This window comes from Homalodisca vitripennis, chromosome 4, assembly GCF_021130785.1.
Source record: "Homalodisca vitripennis isolate AUS2020 chromosome 4, UT_GWSS_2.1, whole genome shotgun sequence".
NCBI classification, from domain to species: domain Eukaryota; kingdom Metazoa; phylum Arthropoda; class Insecta; order Hemiptera; family Cicadellidae; genus Homalodisca; species Homalodisca vitripennis.
In genome coordinates, this window is record NC_060210.1 from 134,934,304 (window position 1) to 134,958,565 (window position 24,262).

Genomic DNA, 24,262 nt, shown 5'->3' on the forward strand with positions numbered 1-24,262 from the left:
GCTTACACACGAACGCAGACCTACAGCCGAACCAGAAAACTTTACTCATCGTATAGCGTTTTGTCCATCCGTCTTTCTATTCCTCCAAATAAACAAATGTGTCTGACCAAGATATTACTAGCGAAGAGATATGAACATGCAAAGCTTTGAAATATTTTTACAGGGTTTAACCTTTTAAAACAAGTCACGGTTTTAACAATTAAAGATTTACAGCTTGTTACAACATTCTTTAAACTTCATTAACAATAGATTTTAATTACACTTTCACAACAAGAAGCCAGTCAAAACGTTAAAGAAATTGGGCCAAATAATATAAAAAATATGACCTAAAATGTATTAAAATTACGTGAATTTTGAATTAGAACTAACAAACCATTGCAGTACGGAAGAGATCAAATGCTTGGATGAAATTTGGATAGGCACAACATTATTACAATTCCGTATGCAACGTTCGTAACAATGTTCATAAGCGGTCCTCGTGAAACAAGACGCAAACGTGATATATGAAAACCTTTGTTTCGCTTATACATACATTCACTGAAAAATGTCTTAAAATTATACATTTGGAATAGTCTAGAAGTCGTGAGTAAACCTGTATTGTATAAGCACTCAACCTTAACCTGGTTTTTTTAAATACAATTAATTGAAGAATCTACGCAAAGAAAAAAATTATAGTCAGCAGCGCTAATTTTGGCGGAGGTAGAAATAGGAGTATATTAAGAGGGGTAAAAATTAAAAAAAAATATTTTGTATTATTTTAGATCAGATCCTTAGCTTGACACGCTAAAAATCAACCGTCATACACGTAATAAATGTTAAACGAGCGTCAGCTAATCGTGTATATTCCGAGTATTTGGCAGACAGTTGACTTTTAGTCTCTTTATCTAGTTGTTTGAATGAGATAGAACTGTTGTTTGTGTGTCTGGCGGTCAGTTATTGTGTGCCTAGCTACGAATAAAATTACCTGAGAAAAAAATTATAGTTTGATACGTTTAACTTTTCTAACCCTCCCATTTCCTCATCCACCAAAATTAACAAGTTTGGCAATAGATTTGTTTCCCTATTAATTACTAGGAGTGTAATGGATTATACTTACTTACTTTCTGTCATGGTTATGGATAACCAAGATGGTATTTAGTCTCATCAACTAGTCGCCCCATTTCTCCCAAGCACATCCTCTTCCAATCCTGCCAGTTTTCTTAGGCCCTCTCTATTTCGTTCTTCCATCGTGTCTTGGGTCTTTCACACATCCATATTTATTGAATATCCTCTTCAAATTTTTTACCATTTTCCCTTCTTCTCTTCTACTTAGGTGTCGTGCCCACCTTAACTTCCTACTCCTGGCTTCAGCCAAACATCTGGAAATTTGAACAGTTCTCTAATATTTCACAGTTTTATGTTATCCTAATGTGTCATCTTCCATGGTAAGTTAAAATATTTTCCTTGATACTTTATTTTAGAAAGTTACTACTTTATTTCCTGCTTATTTGTCCAGTGCCCACGTTTGTACCGGTACTCCATAAAGAGGGATTGGTAATAGTATTCTTATATATTTAAAATTTTGTGTTATGTGACAATAATTTTTATTTTAACATTTTATTTACTTCTTTTTGTTAGATAGTTCTGTTCTGAGTTTCCAGATACTCATTGTTGTTTCTTTCATCATTGGTCCATGTTATTCAAATTTATCAACTTGTTTATAACATGATTCAAGATTTTGGAACTGTCTCTTTTGTTGTTTCTTCAACAAAATGTACCAGTTATTTTTATCATTTATTTGTAACTGTAATGACCGTGTTTTTCTATTATATATATATATAATAATATATATATATATAATAATAATATATATATAATATATATATAATAATAAATAAAAAAAATATATATATATATATTATTAGAGCTTGGATTTCTTGATAAAAACTAGAAAAGTTTATTTATATATTATTAATATATATATATATATATATATATATATATATATATATATATATATATATATATATATATATATGCAACTTAGGTTGAAAGTGGTGTGATTGTTTATGTTTAGTCATGTCCTTTGTTTGTTATTTTATTGGTAATTTAGAGATTCCCTATTCACTTCAGCACCTGAGTTCTGTACAACCACATAAAGAAGAGTGGGAGAGGTGTCATCAGAGGTATGAAGTTGATTAAAATGGGTAACGTCACTGATAAAGTCCTCAAAATCATGAATGCTGAGAGTTATAAGATGCTCCTCTTTGCTTACCCGAGAGCTCGCAACCTTCTATAACCATACCTGGTCTCTCTTTTCCTATAGAAGTGTTTCCTCCACCTCCTCTAGTCCTATCCATTAACAAAGCTATAGAGATATATCTATGACAATACTATTGGGGTTTAACACTATATATGGTACACTGTTTAAGTCTCGGTTTAAATTAAATATATTAAACATGCTGATGGCTTTTACAGGATGCTGCTGTCCGCAGTGTTAGTTGACCCTCTGAACGTTACGGCTGTGGTCGTGATCGTGTTGGTACTACTGCTCATCGACTATCGACCGTCATGGTGGTTCAACTGCAAAGCAGCTGTTCAAGGTTTGTTTTTTCTGCACACTAGTCTCATTCGAAGAATTCTTAAGTGGTCAGCTCAGTGGTTCTCATATCTTCTGAGGAAGAAAGACATCCTAGATTTCAACACATTTTTAGTTCTCTATGCTCTTTAAAGTAATAATAAAGTATGGATTATAAGTTTTTTTTATGTAAAATAATTTAACTTTTTTAATAGCTGTTTGATTTTACTGCTCAGTTGTTCAGCTGTTAAACTCTAAAACAAGGTTAGCAAAAACAAAAATTAACAATTCAAGAACTACAGCACTGACATGCCAGATTCAAACTGTTCACTGTTACTCAACACTATGGAAAAGAATAACATTCATTAGACATCATCACTCTACTACACAGAACACAGTGCATGATACTCATATTATAACAAGCATTGGATTTTCTGCCTTATTTTTGTACTAAAAGTATGAAAGCAATTTCAACAAAAGAAGAACTTATACTTACTTTTTTGGCACAAAGAATTCAAAGGTGAAATGTAAAACACTGTGTACACCTACTGTGAAGTTTTCTTTGTGATCTTTTCAGCACTTCATGGTAGCAACAATGACACAACATAACAATACTCATAACAATGGCAAATGTTACCTGTTATCTCCATCCGTCCATACAGCACCATTGAGATTATTTAGTCCTAAATTAAAAACTTATTTGTTAAACCCAGGTGGAAAAATGATAAGAGAATGCTCCTTTTATATAATTATTAATTCATAAAAGTATGACGGTAAAAAGTATAATCTTACTTTTAGTAATCCTATTCATATTTTTTTGCAGAATTAATTTAAAATAAAATATTTTCTTCTGAAACAAATTAATTAAAACAAATTTTGTTTAAAGGGTTGAAAAGCACATCACATTTGAGGAAGAAGAAGGAGAAGAAGATTCCAGGTCCTCCTGCACTGCCTGTTATAGGCACTCGATGGCTGTATACTATTGGCTACTACAAAATAAACAAGATACACGAGGTCTACCAAGGTATTAAGCCTGAATCTGGATTTAGGATACTGAACTAGGATACTGAATTTGTTGATAGTATTAGTTATTTATTGTTTATGTAATTGTAGTATATGTCAGAGAAAAGTCCAGCTTTGGATTAGCCATTATTTTCTTACTTTAGTTTCAATTCATGACATGACTCGGAGTGGCATGATCCTTAAACTACCCACGTGGAGGTAATATGTTTTACCTCAACCTTGCCCATCCAAACAGTCAATTAAATGTCTATTAGACAAGAGAAAGTACCTGAGAATTCTCCCACCAATGACAGGAACTGGCTACTATTCAGTTATAAATTCAGTACATCAGATATTTGATGATGGTTTGAGTTTGTGTATTTAATTGTGTACATCACTGGGCTGGAAATTTTATACCAACAATCAAAAAATATAACCAAAATCTGCTCTGTGGCTTGAATTCTATGTAAAATTCTTGAACACTTAGTGTTGATTAGTTTCTGTTTATGTGGAAAATAACACAACTATCTTTTTATAGATTTACACAGAAAGTTTGGAGCTGTGGTGAAAGAAGAGGCTCTGTGGAATTTCCCAGTCATCAGCCTGTTTGCTGCTGAAGACATAGAGAAGGTTCTGAGGTACCCTAGCCGATATCCTGTCAGGCCACCGACCGAAGTAATAGCATACTATCGCACTACCAAGCCTGACAAGTACACCAACCTAGGACTTGTTAATGAGTTAGTGTCAACATTTATTCACAATATATGGTCAAAATACTGTTTACTGAAAGATTAAATAACTTCTCATCAGTGTTATTGATTTCTGAGATCATTTTGTTCATATTCTTTTGTTAAACCTCACTTCTGGAGTTATTAGTCAAATAGATTACATTGTTATGCAAATTTGTTGAAGATGAATGCAAAATCCAAAATAGTAGGTTACCATCACAAAAAGTTACATTATATTTAAGACATTATAATATCAGAGAAGTAATTGGTTTCAATATATAATTAGATTCAGATGCTTTATTACATTGTTCGAGTATTTTTTACTTTAGAGAGTTAAGAAAAAATTAGTACCTATATTTAAATCAACTTTACTAAATCAGTTTTCATAATCCAATTCATTGTTATCATTCAATATTAACTGTTATGATTTTTTTTCATGGAATGAAGTGTAGTGAGTTATGTAAAAAGCTTTTTTATAGTTACATGCTCAGATTTTTTCCAAAAATAGAAATTGAATACTTTATAAGTTAGATATTTAATTATTGCATTCAACAAAATTATAAATACAATTAATAAATCTGATGTTTTATTTCAGGCAGGGTGAGACCTGGCACAACCTAAGAACATCACTGACACCTGCCCTGACTAGTGCAGCAACCATGCAAAGGTTCCTGCCTGAGTTGAACCAAGTGGCAGACGACTTCAACACTTTACTCTTATCCTCACGGGACCCACAGGGTGTGGTGCACTCTTTTGAGGAACTGGCCAACCGCATGGGCCTGGAGAGCACATGCACGTTGATCCTCGGGCGCAGAATGGGTTTCTTGGACCAACAACAGGACCCGACGGCCGCTCGCCTTGCCCAGGCGATTCAAGTTCAGTTCTGCGCCTCGAGGGACGCTTTCTACGGCCTCCCTTTCTGGAAACTGTTTCCCACAGCCGCCTACAAGCAACTGATCCAAAGCGAAGATGTGATTTATGAGTGAGTATTTCACCAAAGCACTTGTAAAACATTATTGTTCATTGACAAGCAATGTTATCACAAAACAATGAAATGGAAGTAATTCATAACTCAAGAGAACCATTCATATTTACTATATTCTTATTTTTAACATTTTCCCTACTCCAAAAACTAGCAGTTAGATACTAAAGTGTGTATGCAGTTCAGAAATGATTGAGGTGATAATAACTTAATATGGTTTATTCTGTGATAATATGACTTACACAAAGAAAAGTATTCTAATGTTTATGTTTTTTAGTTTAATAAACACACCTTTAGTTGATTTTCATGACCTTCCTTTTTTCAAAAAGTAGCACTATAAAATTATATTTTGGAATTAACTTTTTAATTGTCAGCTACCAGTTGTGTAAATGAATTGTTTTGTCTGTGACAGAGTGATATCGGATTTGGTGGACTCTGCACTGAAAGAAGAGCTAGAAATGTGTGACATGGATGGAGTAAAGAGTGTGTTCATGTCCATCCTGCAGTCACCCAACTTGGACATCCGGGACAAGAAGGCGGGGATAATTGACTTTGTCGCTGCTGGCATCAAGACGGTGAGTCCTTACTGGTCCTTAATAGTTTTTACATTTATTATTTTAACATATTGTAGAGAAATTATTTTCAACTTAATTCGACTAAGTTTTAACAAACTAAAAAGATTTTAAATTATAACTTTTTGATTTATTTTTGTAAATGTATGCATAAGATGTTGCAGCATGAAACCCTAATTCAAATACACTGTGTGCATTTCTAATGTTAATACCAATACTAATGTTTCTATACACTGTTTAGTTGTTATTAAGATGGTTTTTTAAAATAAGGAATAAGCCTTACTTACTATTCCTAATTCCTGTTTGTAAACAAATAAAAAGTGTTGATAAAAGATAAAAACGTTGTACACATATACAGGCATAAATTTCCCAAACACTTTTTACCAGAGAACCTAAAAGAAATATTTCCATTTGAAATATTTTCTCCTTTCTAGGCAAAACAGTAAAAATCCAGTAATAATCCAACAAAATTATGGAATTTTAGATCATTGTACGACACCAACTGCAATTGTATTTTCAATTTTTATGAAATAATAATAGTTTGTGATACCTAACAATCAAGTATATAAATGAATAATACGAACTTTATTCTGTACACACAAGATATAGTTGACTGAACCCTTGTTCCCTTATCAAACTTGAAGTTTTTCAAGTACTAGCACAAAGACCCTTTATCTTATCATTAATAACATTCTACATCAATGTAAGAGCTTAACATTTTACCTTGAGTGGTGCTTATTTTATTCAGTATTTATTACACATTTTTGTTATGTATTGTGTATATATAAATGTATGAACTACTTTTATGAGTTGGACAAAATAATTGTTTTATCACTAAAATGCACTATTGTGCCAAAAATGCCATCAGTTATCAGTTTGGTGATAATAATATTAATACTAATAATACAGTTTAATAATATTTCTTGTTTCTGTAAGTTTTTTTGTAATGCAAGTGGTGTATTTATATGGAGTACAATTTGAATAATCTCCAATTATTAGGGCACCATAATTACTAATATATTAACTGTATTATGTTAATTATTAAGTATATTTTAAAATTTTTCTCACAGCTAGGTAATACCTTGGTGTTCCTGTTGTACCTGGTTGCGAAGAATCCTCGAGTACAGAAGCGACTGTATGAGGAAATTGTGGAGTTGGCGCCGTTGGGAACTGCTGTGACTTCACAAGTCCTCAGAGACGCCAACTACCTACGCGCTTGCATCATGGAGGCTCACAGGTAGACATTGAAACACATATTGTATGCCTGGGGACATGCTAGAGGCTCTTTGTGGTTTCAACTGTAGGACTGGCAGGAACCTTTACGTTGGTGTTGACAAATCACTAAAATCTAAGATAGTCATTAGGATAAGTCACTGTTTTCACACCCTAACACACCTTTACTACGCATGTAAACTCCTATAGCAAAGCTCTTGTAAAAGATTGGGAAAAGAGGATAAGATACTTTAATTGGAGTAGGGCTTCAGGATTAAGACAATAAAAAATGTTTATCTCTCCTTATGCTAAAGGGTGGGCATCTCTCCTAGATCAGAGTAAGGAGGATATGAGAATGATAGTAGGGATGCTGACAGGACATGGTCCCCCCTTAGAAAACTCCTTATGAAGGTGGGCCTAAGCAAGACTGATAAATGCAGGCTCCGCGGAGAAGCGGAGGAATCAGCAGAGCACATATGGCTAAACTGTCCTGCCATATCTACAATTCGGAAAAGATTCATAGGGGCATATCTCCTCAGCCCGAAGGACATCAGAGAACAGGAGCCCTCACATCCGATCAACTTTTGTAAAAGTCTCAGATTCTGAGGACACAATAAGTAAGGGAGGTGCAAAGGTCCTTTTTAGGACTAAGGGTGAGCACAATCATCTCTTTCCTTCAGAACAAAAGTCTTAGATTCAAATATAGATATTACTGAGTACTATTACGTTCATTATTGTAAGCAAACATTTTCAACTTTCAATCCATGTGTAAAGCTTCAGTGTCCAATATTTACAAGGAGTGTTAAGTTCACAGTAGTGGTATTGCAGTTTTCCAAAAGTTCTTCTCACTGGTTGTAAAATCATTAAAATAACCCATTGTCTTGAGCATATTTATACTCATAATTGACCCTAATGGTAATTTTAATATTTTGTACGTAATAAAAATTTTTATTAAAAGTATTAAGGATTTTCACAGATTTTTCATCGGAGATTTCTTGATGATAAAAATTGTCATTAACAGTATTGCAGTTTTTCATATATTTAAATCAATATATCAAAAATTCTAATTAGAATATTTAAGACTTTTTAATGTTTTTGACATTTTAAAACTTTTTTAACTTTCAATGTGCTTTGTACTTTATTCTTATTTGAATAAAACAATTTTGATTCTCTTTCAAGTGACTTTATTTTTTAATTAAATTGTTTTTCTAATTTGCAATCTTAACACACACAAAATGTTAAGATCTTAGCTTGAAATGTGTAGGAAATATATTGGGCTTATTCTATAGATTTACTTGTACTAGCTTATATATTACAAACAATATATATGAAATTTCAAGAGCAAAAAAGTATTTTTGCTAAAAATCATACTCAATGGAACAACTAGAAAAGTACTTTTCCTTCGTAGTATAAGTAACACTGAGCTGTTTAATGTAATTTAAAGTCGGAAGTGAAAAATGAGCAGTCTCATATATCAGACCATTAATGTTAGCGATCTGTATTTCGGTCATTGGCTACTATTTAAACTAAAACTATTCTATTAATAATTTTAAGTACTTAAACTTTTTTGGGTCCTCATAAATTTAACTCCAATATTTTGATTATTACTTCACTGTACTAGCTTAAAAAATTAATATTTTCACAGAGTGAAAAGGTTACAACTTCTTCAAGTAAAATCACATTCATCATTCATGCATGTAACAATGTAGTTTGTGTTTGATGAAAACTAACAAATAAAATGTAAGAATGACAAAAATTGTTTTACTCTACTTTAATTCCTACATGGTAATGATATTATACTTAAAGTTACAAATCTTTTTTATTTTAGCTTTACAGTATTTTTTTTATTATTACAGAGTTCTTCCGACTGCTCCTTGTGTTGCAAGAATATTAGAAACTGACATGGAGCTAAGTGGTCATCATCTGAAACCTGGGGTAAGTTTTTTTATTAAAAAAAAAATACAGTTACAGTTTTTACTTTATTGAGTTTTCAGTTTATTGTATCCCATGATTTTTATAAGCCATGTTATGGAACATATGTGGACATATCAGCACTATTGGTGCTATATTACTATTTCTCACAGTCTTTTGGTTGGTGAAGACTAGTCAACTCAATCCTGATCAGCAATTTACAATTAATCAGAAATCTTAGAGAGTTAAAGTTAACTGAAGAGTCACTAGGTGAGGTACACTTTTTAGAAGGACAGGATCGCTTATTTTTAAGAACATTTATTATATTGGCTGCATATTCTTCAAGGCAATTTGTAAGAATAGATAGGTATTTGGATCCTGCGGTACTCAATGAGCATAGCTTGTTTAACCCGAACCCTGTCAGTATTTGATCTTGAATACATTGTCACAAGATTGTAGCAGTTTTGGTAACTTCGGATGTGGTCTTCATAAGAGGGATTTAGAGTTACCAAGGAAAGAGTTACCATGTGTTGGAAGTTACTTACAAAAGGAAAAATAAATTATTCCAAAACTTTTATAATTGGCTAATATATATTGGCTGCAACAGATGTGTTAATGCATCAGGCTTACTAATAATAGTCTATGTTACTCAGTGTAGACCAGCAGTAGTGTTAAGATTGTTACTATTACTGTAACATCTAGTAGAGAAAACAAATGTGACAATGTCACGATGTTATACCCCAATATCAATTTACATTTCTTACTCTATGCAGTGAAGGGATATTTAAAACAGCTGTGGAGCAGAAAAGGTGTCCTTTGTCCCTGAACTGAGTCTTGTGTCTCTGGATCCCAAAGCGCAGACAGTGACAGTCATCGTCAGGTTATTACAAAGGTTTCATGTTCGGCTGTAAGTACCTACTAATGTGTCTTTGTAACTACTAAGACTCAGGATAATGTACCTTAAAGAGCCAATTTAGGAAAATTAATTTTTTATATGAATATATTAATATAAAAGTTAATTTGTCAATTTCTTAATTTGTCAATTGACAGTAAAATTGTCAATTTCTTTATAATATACAAGTCTTTTATAATAGGGACTGCCTTGGAATAAATCAAATCTAAAATGTCAGGTATATCATTATGTCAATCGTTATTAGATTATTAGATCTCTGATTTGGTACACATTACTATTTATTCTTCAGGTTTTCAACTAAGAGATTATTCTTCAAGTCTTTACAGTCAGTCATCATCATTACAGTCAGTGGGAGACTGTGGACGCTGTAATTAAACCCTAATGCCAGCATCTTCCATTATAAAAATTATGTTTTAAAATTTATATTCCTATTATGCTGACCTATTCGTAACAAATAATAATCCTGAATTAGTTAATGATTTATAACACACATAAAATGTTTCTTGTCCGAGTGTTGGACTAAAAGTTCTCTGCTTAGCTCCAAGGAATAAATTATTTTTTTAATTTAAAAATGTTTGAGGGTAATAGGATTTCAGATATTTACCATTATTATATATTACGATAATAGAACACAGTGTTATATTTTTGTTATATATAACAATGGCAAATGTCCGAAATCCTAGAACCCTTTCAAATCATCCATCGTCAATAACAAACTTTAAACAAAGAATTAAAAGTGCTGTCCTGTACTGAGTATATTTTACCGGTATTATTTAGTTTTTCTGGCTTAAACAATGCACATTTCTGTAAAGTTGGGAAGTAAGGTGTGTCATAAATATAAATTTTTGTATTGTTTCAGTCAGTGGTGTTATGCCAAAACTGGATAGCAAGTCAGCAAGAGCAGAACTTCAAGAACCCCAATGAGTTCCTTCCAGAGCGGTGGCTCACGGACCCGTGCCCTTGTAAAACATCACAATCAAATTCATCCGTCACACCTCAGACATCACATGTGACACTAGATTGCATCTGTGATCTCCAGGAAGCTAGGTCCAAGTCCTTCTTGGTCGCTCCGTTTGGTGTCGGGAAACGGATGTGTCCGGGGAAACGATTCGTACAGCTGGAACTGCAAGTAGTGTTAGCTCAGGTAGGTCAGAATTCTGCACAGTTCTTCAGCTATTGCTTGGCTAAAGGTTCCTTATAAATTTTTGTAACAATATAGATTTTCAAGTATATGCTTGTTAAAAATTTAATTCTGAATCTGAACTTTATCTAAGGAAAGTCTTCAAAGAAGTTATCATTGAACAGTAGTTCAGATATGTCATATAGTATATGTCCGGTTATTAACATTGATTATATTGCTGACAGATTTTGCCAATTATGTTACATTACAATATTTTTGTTATCATTTTGATAAGTATACGTTAAAAAATGCCCTTTAGAAATAGTTCTGTTTTTATGTAATGTTCTTCAGAGGCAATATAAGATTATTATATGGCTCTCATATATTAATTAAACAACAAAGCTATAACTAAACATGAGAATAAAGAAGGAAAATAATCAGCTAATCTCTTTTTTCTTTCTCCTTAAGGTGGTGCAATATGATTTTGGTAAAGTTGTATTTTTATTGTTATATCAGAGTAATTTCTCTTTGAAACAATTTTTCTAAAATATTGTAATTCTTCTGTTGTTTATTTAATATGAGTATTTTGAGTATATGAGTATTCTAATTCTGTAATATTACCCTGAAATGAATTTTTTTATTAATAAAAAACATACTATTTCCTTCAGCCATATCTCATATACATCTGATACATAAATATCGTGTCACAGTGTTTGTAGTCACACTACTCCGAAACAGCTTTACCAATTTTTATGAAATTTTGTTTGAGCCGTCAGATAGTACATGTGTTTTTGTAATCAGCACATCTTATTTTAACCCTCTCTGTAATCACTGATGAGAACAGAGGTTATCCAGATAATAAATAGGAAGTTTTAGCAAAAATATACTTTTAACTTTAAATTTCAACGTATATTAAGTATGCAAAGCTTGATCATTAGTGTAATGCAGATATCAAATGCAAAGGTACTAGTCAAATGCAAAACTTCTGCTTAAAAACTTAAAAACTGTTATAAAACACATCTTAGATGTTTTGTGACTGAAGTACACTTTCCAGAACTACATACGTGTATATATTCTTGGTCGGGGCACCAACTCAAAATCAACTTCCCTTTCAAAATGACATACATCCCCACTATTTGTTACTTTCATGAGTGTGTTAACTGCAAGATAAGAACTTAGATTTTTTAAATCCTCCACGCTGGCCTAGAATAGCTTAGTTGTTTATCATCAAATGAAATCATTTGTCATGAAATATTGGAGAGAAATTTGAGTTATTTCACAGTACTTACAAAAACTGTTCTACTCTCTGATGTGATGGCCCCAAAACACTGCTCTTTAAACTTAAGTCTAAAAGTGGATTAGAAGATTGGATTATTTTTCATTGATTATCACCAAACTCAGCAGTGTTTAGAATGTCATTTAAAAAAATTATGCTCACGATATCATTTTTTTAATAGGAAATTGCGTAGGAAGCAGCAGATAACTCACTTTTCTGGAATTCAAACCTGGATACACAATGTTTTAGAGAGAAAACTTTATATTATATCAAGTTTCAAGATGGTAGATGGTTGAAGTTTTTAATACTTTATACCATAAAATGTAATAAGATTGTGAAAACATTTAAAGAACAGTAAAAGTTGCAAAATCAAATTACAAACGCTTTGACAAACAAATTGTGATAAAGAATATCGACAAAATAGACATTGACAACTATGATTTAAAATATTTAATTCAATTTCCCATGAACTTCTAGTGTAGTTTTCTGTGCTGAATGTTGTACAAAAAGATGTTTTATTTTATAGACGGTTCGACAGTTTGAAATATCTTACAACGGAGAGCTTGATCTTCAGTTTGAATTCCTGTTAGTGCCAGCTTCAAACACAGACTTCATTCTCCGAGACCGCAACAGAGAGGAAGACTGAGATAATGACTGCGAAGTAGACCTGAGCGGAGATGAACTAAATTGTGACTGTTTCTCCTCTCATTCTTAACTATTAAAAGTTTTGAATTTGTTACTAACTTATGAGACTTATAATAATAATTACTGAGTTTCACTAATTTTGAGTTTAATGATTGTTAATAACAGTCAATTATACTACTACCACATCAGTATATAGCATAGATATATTATCCATATCTACTTTTTGTATAATTATGTTGTGTTGTTTGTAATATATAATTATTTAGTAATATAAAGATACAGAAAACGTCATCGAGAGGGTGTCATCCACACTATCACCCATTCGAGCAGCTTCACTTGATAAGTTATTGTTACTCTACACAGACCACCACAAACAAAACCAAAATATAACATTTGTTATAATAGAATTAATGTGATATAAGTACAACGTATAGGAGAGGGAAGTAGGTTTTACTTGAACAATAATAGTTTACAGAAGTGCAATCTACAATACTGCACTTATTTTGTTAAGGATTTTGTATGTTTTATTTTGTAAATATATTGGAAAATGTTTTTTCATTAAATAATAGGGATAATGTATTTCCCCTATTACATTATATGTTGTTTAGACAGGAAATCGTATATTTTGTTAATAAACCAGTGAAACTCCTCTTTGTGTTCTTTATTACTAAATGAGAGCCTTTCTTGTTTGTTTCATATAAATAAAGTATAAATCTTGGATTTTTACGAACTAATTTATAGAATAAATTGTAAATGCCTTATGAAGAATTTCTTATCTTCCCATCCTCATTGGTGTAGCAATAGTGCTCTCAGGATATACACACTAGTGCCTATTTGAAGCAGACCATATGTAGGTGAAATAGGAACTTTTATCTTGCTACAGGCAGAAATAGATTATTTTTTAGGCATTTAACATGTAATTAATCACTTCCCAAGGAAGAGATAAAAAATCCTAAAATCTTGTAACCGAAAGAAAATTACATTACATAATTAAAGCTCCTATTTGTTAATTTTGAGAAATGGAGACAATTCTAGGATTAGTTTCTCGATTCAATGATAAAAAATGAAATAAAATGAGTTCATTTGCAACAAGGCTATATTTAAACCAATCATTAGTGTGCATCAAAAAATTTTGAGAACAACTTTAGTTACAATATTATCAGGTTATTTCCTCAGTGTTGACAAACACATTTTCTTTATTGATCACATGATTAATGATTTGAAAAGACCAAATTAATGATCAATAACATTTACCACCATTATGTATTAGAACAACAGAACACTTATTTGGTATCTGCCCTTTCACCCAAGTATAAAATCAGTACTAAAATACATTAAGCAGATGTGGATAGGAAGGAGAAAGGTAGAGTGAGAGAAAAAGGAATTGAATAGAGGAATGGTGGCACTCACCGAAGTTGTCTTCACCAGTCACATGCACAGTACGGCAAGGCTGATATGTCACATTTTCTTACCACAGGGTCGACACACTGTTCATAGGTAGACTGAGAGGTGAAATCACAAAATACAAACATAGTTTACACTAAGAGACATCATCAGGAGGGGGGGGGACAAGTAGTTATATGGAAATCCACATCTGTCCTGGGCAAAATACGAACTCAATGAAATCTAACAGAGGTCATGGGGGTCCTCGAGAATACCCTCTCCTTGGTGAGTGAAAATTACAGTATTTAAAGGGCAAGTACAATTAGAGAGTTCTAAGAGACGTGCTCGGCACACAAGAACAATGAGATGCACCCCACTTGGATTTACATGCTGGCCAAGGTAGTGGCGTGACTGTGCCAACTAATCACGTGACATCTTTCTTAATGTACTAGAGGGGTGTATTAAATTGTCTCAGCCAATGGGACACAATCATCCGATTTTACGTCATCATGTCTATAGTTAAGTGTAGTCAACTCATGGAGTATGAGATAAAGAATACAAAAATAAACAAATTAATCTAAACAATGAAATTATATTTTATACTAGAGAAATAGAGTTGTATATATTATACCCACGTAGTTGTGGAGGGGAGGACAGGATGGTCGGACTGCACATTTATAATAAGAAACCACTCTAACTTATTGATTCACATGTCACCAATACACAAAGTAGCTATGTCAATAGAAATGTTTAAGCATTGACATATAATCAGTATTCTTCCAATATAACTATTTGGCCTACATATGATATAGCAACTATGGGGATTGAAAAGTTCATAAGAAAATCAATATTTTATCTACTACAAATTTCTCTTGAATATTTTATACTAATTCATTCCTAACTCCTCACAATGAAGTATTATCTTAATTATAAATTAAACCACTGTAGATAATGCTAAGATTTTACACCTTTCTTTTCTTACACCAGTCATCATTGATTGTGAGACCTCCCCTATCCCTCTTTCCACTGATTTTTTGATGTGGTTTGATGCTAATGGACACAAGGTCATCTGCAAGTGCTTGCAAATTTAAGCCTTCCTATGTAGCTGTAATCATTACCATCCATCTCCTTAATGCACAATTGGTACAAAGACATTCCCCTGCAGACTTTCTCCTTGGGTCACTGCCATGGTGGATTCCTTATACAAATCTTCACATTCACACAGCCCTTGTAAGGAAGCAAAATATTTACAATCAAAAGCCTCTTCTATATTCATAAAGGCACACCATAAAATTTTATTCTGACAGAGATTTTTTTAAATATTTCCAACTAAACTATGCAGTTCAATAATTGTGATTTTATCTACTTAATGCAATTTTTTAAAGTGTCTCATCCATTGCACCCATATTCAGAACCGTTCTGTTTTAATAGCAAAGGAGAGTCTTATCGGTCTGTATAATTTGGCTAGAGTGGAACTCTATTTTCAATTTAGCCTCTTTCACCAAAGTATTATTTAATTTCTAATATAATTCTTCCTTCTTTTTCAAAACGTTAACTTTTTCGGTTTGCTATGTGTATTAACCTCTTGTGTTAGTAATGAAATGCAGGCAGTACAACGCACATGTCCCTGTGGGGGATTTAAATTTCTTCAGATCAAAATCAACCAGTTTTTTTTCACAATTTGCAGGTGAATATTAGTAATGCAACCGTTGTTAACTGACACAAATAATTCTGTAGACAGTGAATTGTGTACGGATATACCTGTGTAGACTAGACGTGTGTGTATATATACATTTATAGCAGTTAAGGGGTTACAATATACTTATCCAAAGATATTCTTCAATCTATTGTCTGCACATCTGATTAATTTATACACAATAACTATATAAAAATATAACTATAACAATATATATATATATATATATATATATATATATATATATATATATATATATATAAAATGTTTATCATATTATATATCTTTAACACATAAACACCTTTAGTCTTCAATTTATGTTATTTGATACAAGGGTTACATATTAATTAAACAATTATCAAAACAGTCTTTAATAGTGCATCAAGTACAACAATCATTATGAAACAGCCAACCGTACCTTACTTACAATCTACACATGTCTTATCACAGTTAACTTGGAAACTAATAATTATAGCCCTACTACGCGCTATATACATCTATATATACGATAGACCTATGTACAATGAGGAGACGGTACTCCTGCTCATATTGACAAGTGCAATTGTTTATTCTAATATAAAAGTAACCCCTTTAAGAAATACTACATACAATATTTGCATTTTGATACAGCTGTGTTCTAGTATCAAAAAATTTTAAAATTAACTAGTATAAGTTACTTAAAGTATAAGTGCTACTGATAAATTAAAACGAACATGGGATTTTAAAGCGTTACAACACAATAATCACATTAATTATTAATACCAACAAGAGTAATATTTTTTGTTTTGCCCTGATTTAGAATGTGCTTGGTAACTTTTATTTTAAATAAATGGCAGTTTTAATTGTATACAGCATAACATAAATATTGTGTTACACTATACATGGTAGACAGAGTGAAACATATTAATTTATTTTACAATAGACAAGAAAAATAAGCTTCATAAAGTAATATACGCATGTTACATACAACAAGATTTACATGACAGAACAAAAGGTTACTGTTTAAGATAGTTACTGTATGAACTGAACGTTATTTACTTGAAAGGTTAATTAAGGGAACCGTACATTATTTAATTCTAAATATGATTTCCGTCCATTATTTATAACTAATTTGTACCAAATAAACTATTAAACCATTTCAAGTACAATAGGGAAGAACCAATCAATTATGAGGTTCCAAGAAACTTAAGGTAGCAAATTTAGTTCTTCAGTAGATTTAAAGTGTTTATTCCAAACATTCAAAAACAGATATAAAAGATCTTTCTCACAAACCTACTGTATAAATACTTGTCGAGAGTATTAAATGGATTATATACCATGTCAGAATAAAAGGTAGATAAACATGTTGATTGCCACAAATGGCTCAATTTGTGACTAACACTTTTTTGACACTTGCCATCTGCTTCAATTTTATCTGAAATAATGTGCTGACAAATCTATTATAGATGGTTAAAATAATTCAGAATCTCTCAGAAAAATTTAACTGTTTTAAAAATGCTTCAAATAAAATCAGGGTTCGATATGTATATATAATTTGAGTATATAAGTTTGGTAGTAACACAAATTAAAACCCAGCGAATAACTGATTGAAATATGATAGGAAGCACAGGTTTGGTGCCTGTGTTTAAAATTCTGCTTCATAATTTTCATAAGTCTTGCACAGGGAGTGGGTAAATGGGTTATTTCTACCCATGTAGCTCTTATTCTCAAAACTCTTAACTGAGAACCCCTGTTATGAATCCCCTAAACAGGCAGGATGTTAGGGTCACACTAAACCAGAATTTTACGATAAACTGAACATATCAGTGATTGTGCACAATGATAAGATCGTGTTACGTACTAACTTTTACTTCCTGAAGACGGAGAACCCAGATTTTATGAAAATACCTGACAATCACTGATGTAATGTTGATTTTTTGAAAGTCAACTGGCATAACAGAATTGGATAATTTAGCAATGGTGATTGTCCTGTTGACCAAAGACTGTAAGGAAAACCCATCAGATTGAAGAATGAGGCTTATTAGAAGAGCTAATATGTACGCTGAAACTGAGTTTCACTACACACCATCATTTTCAGGTGCAGTTAATAAAGGGAACTTAAATTCCAGCATCTCCAGAAAGGTCACCATATTCCAGATAACGGACATGATTGATTTCTAATATTCATCCACTGTCACTGTTAATTGTATGCCTCTGGTCACACCACTGAATGCCCATTTTGCTGCTTTACCCATAATAGTCTTCTACTACTTTTGCACCAGTACATATTTCCAATGCCTCAACATCTTATTAAAGGAATCAGCAAGAGAATAACACACCTTTGGCCGGTGCATAACAGTCTGCATCTAGTCTTTAAAATCTCAACAAATGAACACAAGAAGCTTTGTGTCCCACAGTTGCTTCTGCCATTAGTAACAAACAGTCTGAAGCAAGAGGATGATTCCTAGACATGGCATCCCACTAACTGGTTCGGCGTTGATGGTTCTTGAGCAGCTCATTCGAAAACCAATCATTCATTCTCCTTTAAGAAGGCACAGTAATCCTCAATGATCGTGAATTTAGTTCAATGTTAATTTTAAACTGTCCTCCTGACATACCTAAACAAGATGATTTGGCAAAACAAAAATGATTTTGAAGCTTATGCATGTAAAAGTGGAATCCAGTTATCAAAATTTTGACATTAAAATCACGCAATCACAAGACTGCATTTAATAGATTATCAGCATTGCATTTTTGGAAAAGTTAATCACCGGATTCACAAGACAGTGCTTTGACGAGTAAAATTATCTAAAAATCATATGAATCAAATTAAAAATAAGGTCAGGACGACTGTCTGAAATTAAATTGGGTATATGGCATTAAACTCATGAGTCAAGGGGTACTGTGCCACCTTGTGTATCTTAAACAGGAATAAGTTAACAGAATTGTAGGGGCAAGTAGACTCTATCTCTCGGTTATTCTTATTACCCTATTCCTATTCCCTAGTCTCGCCTACAGATCATTATCCTATTCCCTAGTCTCACTTATAGATCATTACCCTATTCCTATTCCCTGGTCTCGCCTACAAATCAAATGTTACTTTGGTTCAAACAATTAACTGTACATTATTAAATATAACTTACTGTAATTAATTTTTAGAAATAGAACTTTTTTCAAGGTTATCCACCAAGAACATTCACTATTCAGCTTATAACATGGAATGTAAATCAAGTCAATACATTATTTATATTTGTGCAAAGCTGTGCTCTAATTCCTTGTTATTGTTAAAGGACAATACTCTTTAAAATTGTATATTAAATTATTTAAAAGTAAATACATATCGAAAAGATTGAAATACATTACATAGATAATTGGTTAATAGGTAATCATACTATAACAGTAAGGTAACTTACTAAACCTAGTATCAAAGTTTGTTACTAAAACTTTGTTTCAATGGTAACTAAAAGACCACTCATTTCAAACTTAAAACAAAATAAACTTAATAAAATATAAATACAAATTGAATACAAAAATCATATATAAATACTTGTGATCTGTATGTATGAAAATGTAAAGAACAAAACAATTGGATTTCATATTGTATTTTAAGTTATTTCTTATAGTGCTATATTGATGATTTATTTTATTAAATTGTAATAGAATTAGAAAACATTTGTACTAAATGAATAGTTAAACTGATAAAACACTATATGCATGGAAAATAAATGAAATCATACTATCTAAAATAAAAGTTTCTATCTAACACAACTAATGGATACCTGAATAATATTTATACATTTTTCTATTCATCTTTATTTGACAGTTGAAGACAACAGAAATAATACTGAGAGGAATAATACAAATGCCTCCGTCAGTATCAAGTTACACTGTTACTTCAACATCTTTCACAGAAAAAAATTGAAATTGATGAATTTATGAATCCTGAATAAGGAAAAATTGGTTGTGAATTGGTATGTGTGTATCTGACTCAATATAGGTCATGATGTAATGAGAACAATACTAAGTTAAAGTTACATCACAAGTTAAAGTTATAAAAACTAACAATTTCAATGTCTTGGTATTAAATGAGCAACAGAGAATGGCACAGTTTCCTGTGAAGAGTAGAAGTTTAACTTGGTTGTAGTGGTACAACTGAACCATTGTCCAGTTTGTTGCAGTAATACAAAATTAAAGTAATAAAGGCATAAAAGGAGTTGATTGCCTTCTGTGGTACAAATAACAAGGCATTATTCTGGTAACAAAACCATATCTGCTCAATTGTACTGTAAATTGATTAGAATTTTTCTCTACTTTTTATGTTGATCTTCAAATGAGAATACTTTTCACCAAGTATAGATTCCAAACAAATGTATTGTTAATACATCCTATAGATTGTAAAAGTAAAGAAGTGCTTGTTTTATTGTACCATGGTTGATAGATTCAAATTAAAACATGTTTTGATTTAAAAATGATGTAACCATATATTAAATACAATTGCTCCAGAGAAAAAGATTCACTAAATTTAAAGATCTAAATTAACTAAGAAACAATGTCTTTTGTCAAAAGTCTACAAGAACAAGAGGCATTTTCACACACAAGTATACCACATATTGCTAAATAATGTCACAACCTCAAAGTGCACCCTAATAACATTGTGCTAGTTTCAAACAATTGTGTAAATAAAACAAAGAAAAATTAATAGAATAGGGAAATATTTACTAAATGCTAACAAATACATATTTTTTTCTTAAATGCAACGTAGCTTATATTTTCTTAAAACAAACAGTATTTTTGTTAATTGAGACAACATAAACCTAGTTTGAGCATAACTAATGTGCATACATACTTGATTTGTAAATTGGTTCCGATACTGACTACGATATAATTATATAAAAAACTAAAACTGACATGATATGGTCCTTGAACAGCCTTTATGACATGTGCATAAGGTAATATGACTTTGTAAAGTAAACAAGTTCACCAACCGCAGTCTGAACCATTCTTAAAACCAAGAACACTGATCAGTCACCTAAAACAGGTTTAATTAAAGAATGTTGATAATGATTTTTAAAATGAAAACCATTGTTGAAAATCTTTAGAGAACTATCAGCAGTATTGGTATTGGTGCACAGCTGTTATACTGCCTACAATAAAGATGAGCCATGTTCTGTGGCTTCATCATAGCACACTGACAATATAATACTATATATAATACTCCAGCTTGTAGAATACAAGATAATTTTTGCCAACAGATATATCCACAAGATACATCTGAGAATTTTATGATGTAACTACAATTAGAAGTGGAATTTCTGTTCACGTTTATTATATTAAACCCCCATAAAGTAATGAAATATGTAAAAAGTACAAAACAAAAAACTAAGTGTAATTTAAAAATCATTCATTAAAGTTTATTTACTATCACAGTTGCAGATTTTTATTGTTGTCTAAAATAAATATTTGTTTAAAAAAAAGGTTGATCCTATTTTCTGGATAATGTCTGTCCTCATGGGCCACTGATCTGTGCAAGGATATTAATTGTGACTATTCTTATTTTTGTTTGTGAGGAAGTGTGTTTGCTGTTATATTTTTATATTTGCATAAACAAAACATGCTTTTTAAAAAGAAATCATATAAATCTTACTGATTGTAGATATTAAATCTAATTTGCTGAGAAGATAATAATTAATTCCTAAAACGAGTCAGTCTAAAAAAAATTGGCTAATGTGCTTTTAGATGCAGTCAATCAAGGGTTAAGCTGCTGTGCGTTAGGAGTTAAACGGGAACTGACGCGAAGAGTATTTCAATGTGTAGGAAAAACATTCCCTTGCCTTGAAATATTATTACTATTTCATACATCAAATGTGTTTATTTTATTTAACGATTTAAGGGTATATAGTAGTCTTTTTCTAATGTGCTTAGCTATTGCCTTAAGAATTGGCTGTCTTTTATTATTAGAAAGCCCTACTGTCTTAATTGTACTTACTTTCATGATATAACTTAAATAACTGTCATTAAGTATTAATCAATAGCAATATTGAAGCTACATATTGGAACGAACTAGTTTTGTTAAATTCTTCATAATTTATGGTTTATAGCAAACTGTTTAGTTAACTATAAGGTGAAAATTTTGTTACATGTGTTACATGAAAAAAGGTTACATATACTGTACTTTGGATTTTAGAGCAATAATTCTTGTCCGTTTGTGCATAGGCAGGTACAAATAATATTGTGCTGTCTAACAATACTCATAGTTTTCTTCTTAGTTGATTTTTAATTAGAATTTCGGTGATAGATGGTTAACTAGAAAATCCTTTGGTGAGACATTGAGAAATTCCATTAATGATAAAATATACGTTTTTTGTTAACGTAAAAAGTGGTAGATTTCAAATTCAACACTTTTAAATACTGTAATAAAATAATTTAGGAATTACCTTGTAAAATAACTCACTTACATTAAAATGCTAGCATCATAATTATTAAAAATATATTAAACTTTTTAAATACCATTGCACACTAAATTAATTTAAAATCATTCTTGAGGAGAATATTTGTGGTTTACTTACCCTTTCATCAAGCTTTTTAATTTGCAAATATAAATATAATTTCTACAACGCATAATCTAGTTCTAAATAACATGGTGAATTATGTTCATTGAATAACAATAAAATGTGATACCCGTTAAAAGAATACAAATTTACAATTAATAGTTTTAATAATAAACTAAGACTAAATTATGAACAATGTAGAGCTTTTTGTACTTGAGCATTCAGTGTTTGTCATTTGTAAAGTTATAATTTGCTGATGTGGATTTTATTGTGAAAGCGAGTTAAACATATCTGATTGGTCTCTATATTTGATTGATGGCAAGCTTTAAAGAAAAGATTGTCTATTAAACTTAAATAATAAAATTGAATAAACTCCTAAGCCATAAAAATTAGTAATGAAATTAATCAATTTAATTACTTTTAAAGTAACTAAAATCTACTTATCGTGTAGAAATTAAACACTTCAAAAGAGGCATTTATTTGAAAAAGGTAGTTATCGCTAAAACATCCGCTTCATAGGAATGATCTAAGCTCCGTACTTTGAGATCAAATTTCCTAACACTCATTCCTCTATGTATGAGGCCTTCAGGAAATTCCTCACACAATGGTGTAACAATAGTTTGTATTATTGCTCGGTCTAGAAGCGCCGAGCCGGGAAGCGTCAGTCCCTCAGCGTACGCCAGGAGCTGGTAGTGCACGTTCCAGCGCCTCTCCACCACTCGTTGATGTCTCGGTAGCTCTTGACAGGGTAATCGTCATGGAGCAGTGCACACAGACGACAGAAGAAGTGAGTGTTGATAAATTCTCCGGTGCCTTTCCACTTGAAGTACGCATTGTACAGGTCATCATCCTTATCCAACTTGTGCAGGTACTCAGCAAGCTGTTTGGGGGAAGCAAAGTCATCCACATGGATGTAACTGTGTTTTGGAGCACTTTTCGCATAGTCTTCTGGTCTTGCACCCATCACGATGGGTAGAATGTTGCGCCTGTTGAATTATACAATGTTTTGTAAAGCCAATAAAGGTTATTAAAGGTTTATTAGGTTTAGTAAAGATTTTTGATTAAACCCTTTACACTAAATTCAAATAAATTTGTACTACTAGAATCTGACATTCTAGATATTACCTGAATCACATTTTAATATTTTATGTTCCTAGCTTTTTGTAATATATGACTACTTAATATATATTTGTAATCACAGAAAAATTAAGTTCTGTCAAATTTAATTATATTTATTATATTCAATTATTTCAAAACTGTAAAGTTAATTATACCGGATGTCTTGAAAGTTCCAAACCCCCATATTAACTTTCTTATGAATAGAGATGGAGTGATTTACTTTGGGGCATGTTTATATGACCAACTGATGAGTTTTCTTATGTATGAAAATGATTGACCTTCACTCCAACAATGGGGTACTTAGGGGGTAAATTAAAATTTGTAAATAGGAATCCCTAGCAAGTGACACCTCATTTTAAAGGTATTTTAAAAAGAAGGAGAATGGCATAAACTAGAGTTCTCTAAATGTTACTCTATCAAATTTGGTGGCTAGTTAAAGTTCACATGGTTTTAGATGGTCCTCAACTAAGTAATGTACTTTCACCTTTTGTATTCCATTGTTGTAATTTAGTTATTAATACATAATAATGAAAATGGTTTGAGCTTTAAATTATTATATCTGTATAAGGGGTGTTATTTTATTATAATATTTTAAATGTTACTTTTCTGACAACTGTAT

General features: G+C 31.6%; 2 protein-coding genes across 6 annotated transcripts in view; one reads left to right on the forward strand and one right to left on the reverse strand.

Moving 5' to 3' along the window:
- The window catches only part of LOC124360224 (ecdysone 20-monooxygenase), a 33,226-nt gene extending 19,659 nt beyond the window's left edge, over positions 1–13,567 (forward strand). For both annotated transcript variants that reach the window (XM_046813643.1, XM_046813644.1), the window contains exons 2-10: positions 2,458–2,582; positions 3,444–3,581; positions 4,098–4,296; positions 4,883–5,269; positions 5,682–5,844; positions 6,912–7,078; positions 8,910–8,988; positions 10,737–11,021; positions 12,800–13,567. In XM_046813643.1, coding sequence (XP_046669599.1) covers positions 2,459–2,582; positions 3,444–3,581; positions 4,098–4,296; positions 4,883–5,269; positions 5,682–5,844; positions 6,912–7,078; positions 8,910–8,988; positions 10,737–11,021; positions 12,800–12,919 — 1,662 coding nt within the window. In that variant the 5' untranslated portion in view covers position 2,458 and the 3' untranslated portion in view covers positions 12,920–13,567. The remainder of the gene's footprint in view (positions 1–2,457; positions 2,583–3,443; positions 3,582–4,097; positions 4,297–4,882; positions 5,270–5,681; positions 5,845–6,911; positions 7,079–8,909; positions 8,989–10,736; positions 11,022–12,799) is intronic.
- A 2,785-nt stretch (positions 13,568–16,352) lies between these two features.
- The window catches only part of LOC124360225 (glycoprotein 3-alpha-L-fucosyltransferase A), an 83,628-nt gene continuing 75,718 nt past the window's right edge, over positions 16,353–24,262 (reverse strand). For all 4 annotated transcript variants that reach the window (XM_046813645.1, XM_046813647.1, XM_046813646.1 and 1 more), the window contains one exon: positions 16,353–23,510. In XM_046813645.1, coding sequence (XP_046669601.1) covers positions 23,186–23,510 — 325 coding nt within the window. In that variant the 3' untranslated portion in view covers positions 16,353–23,185. The remainder of the gene's footprint in view (positions 23,511–24,262) is intronic.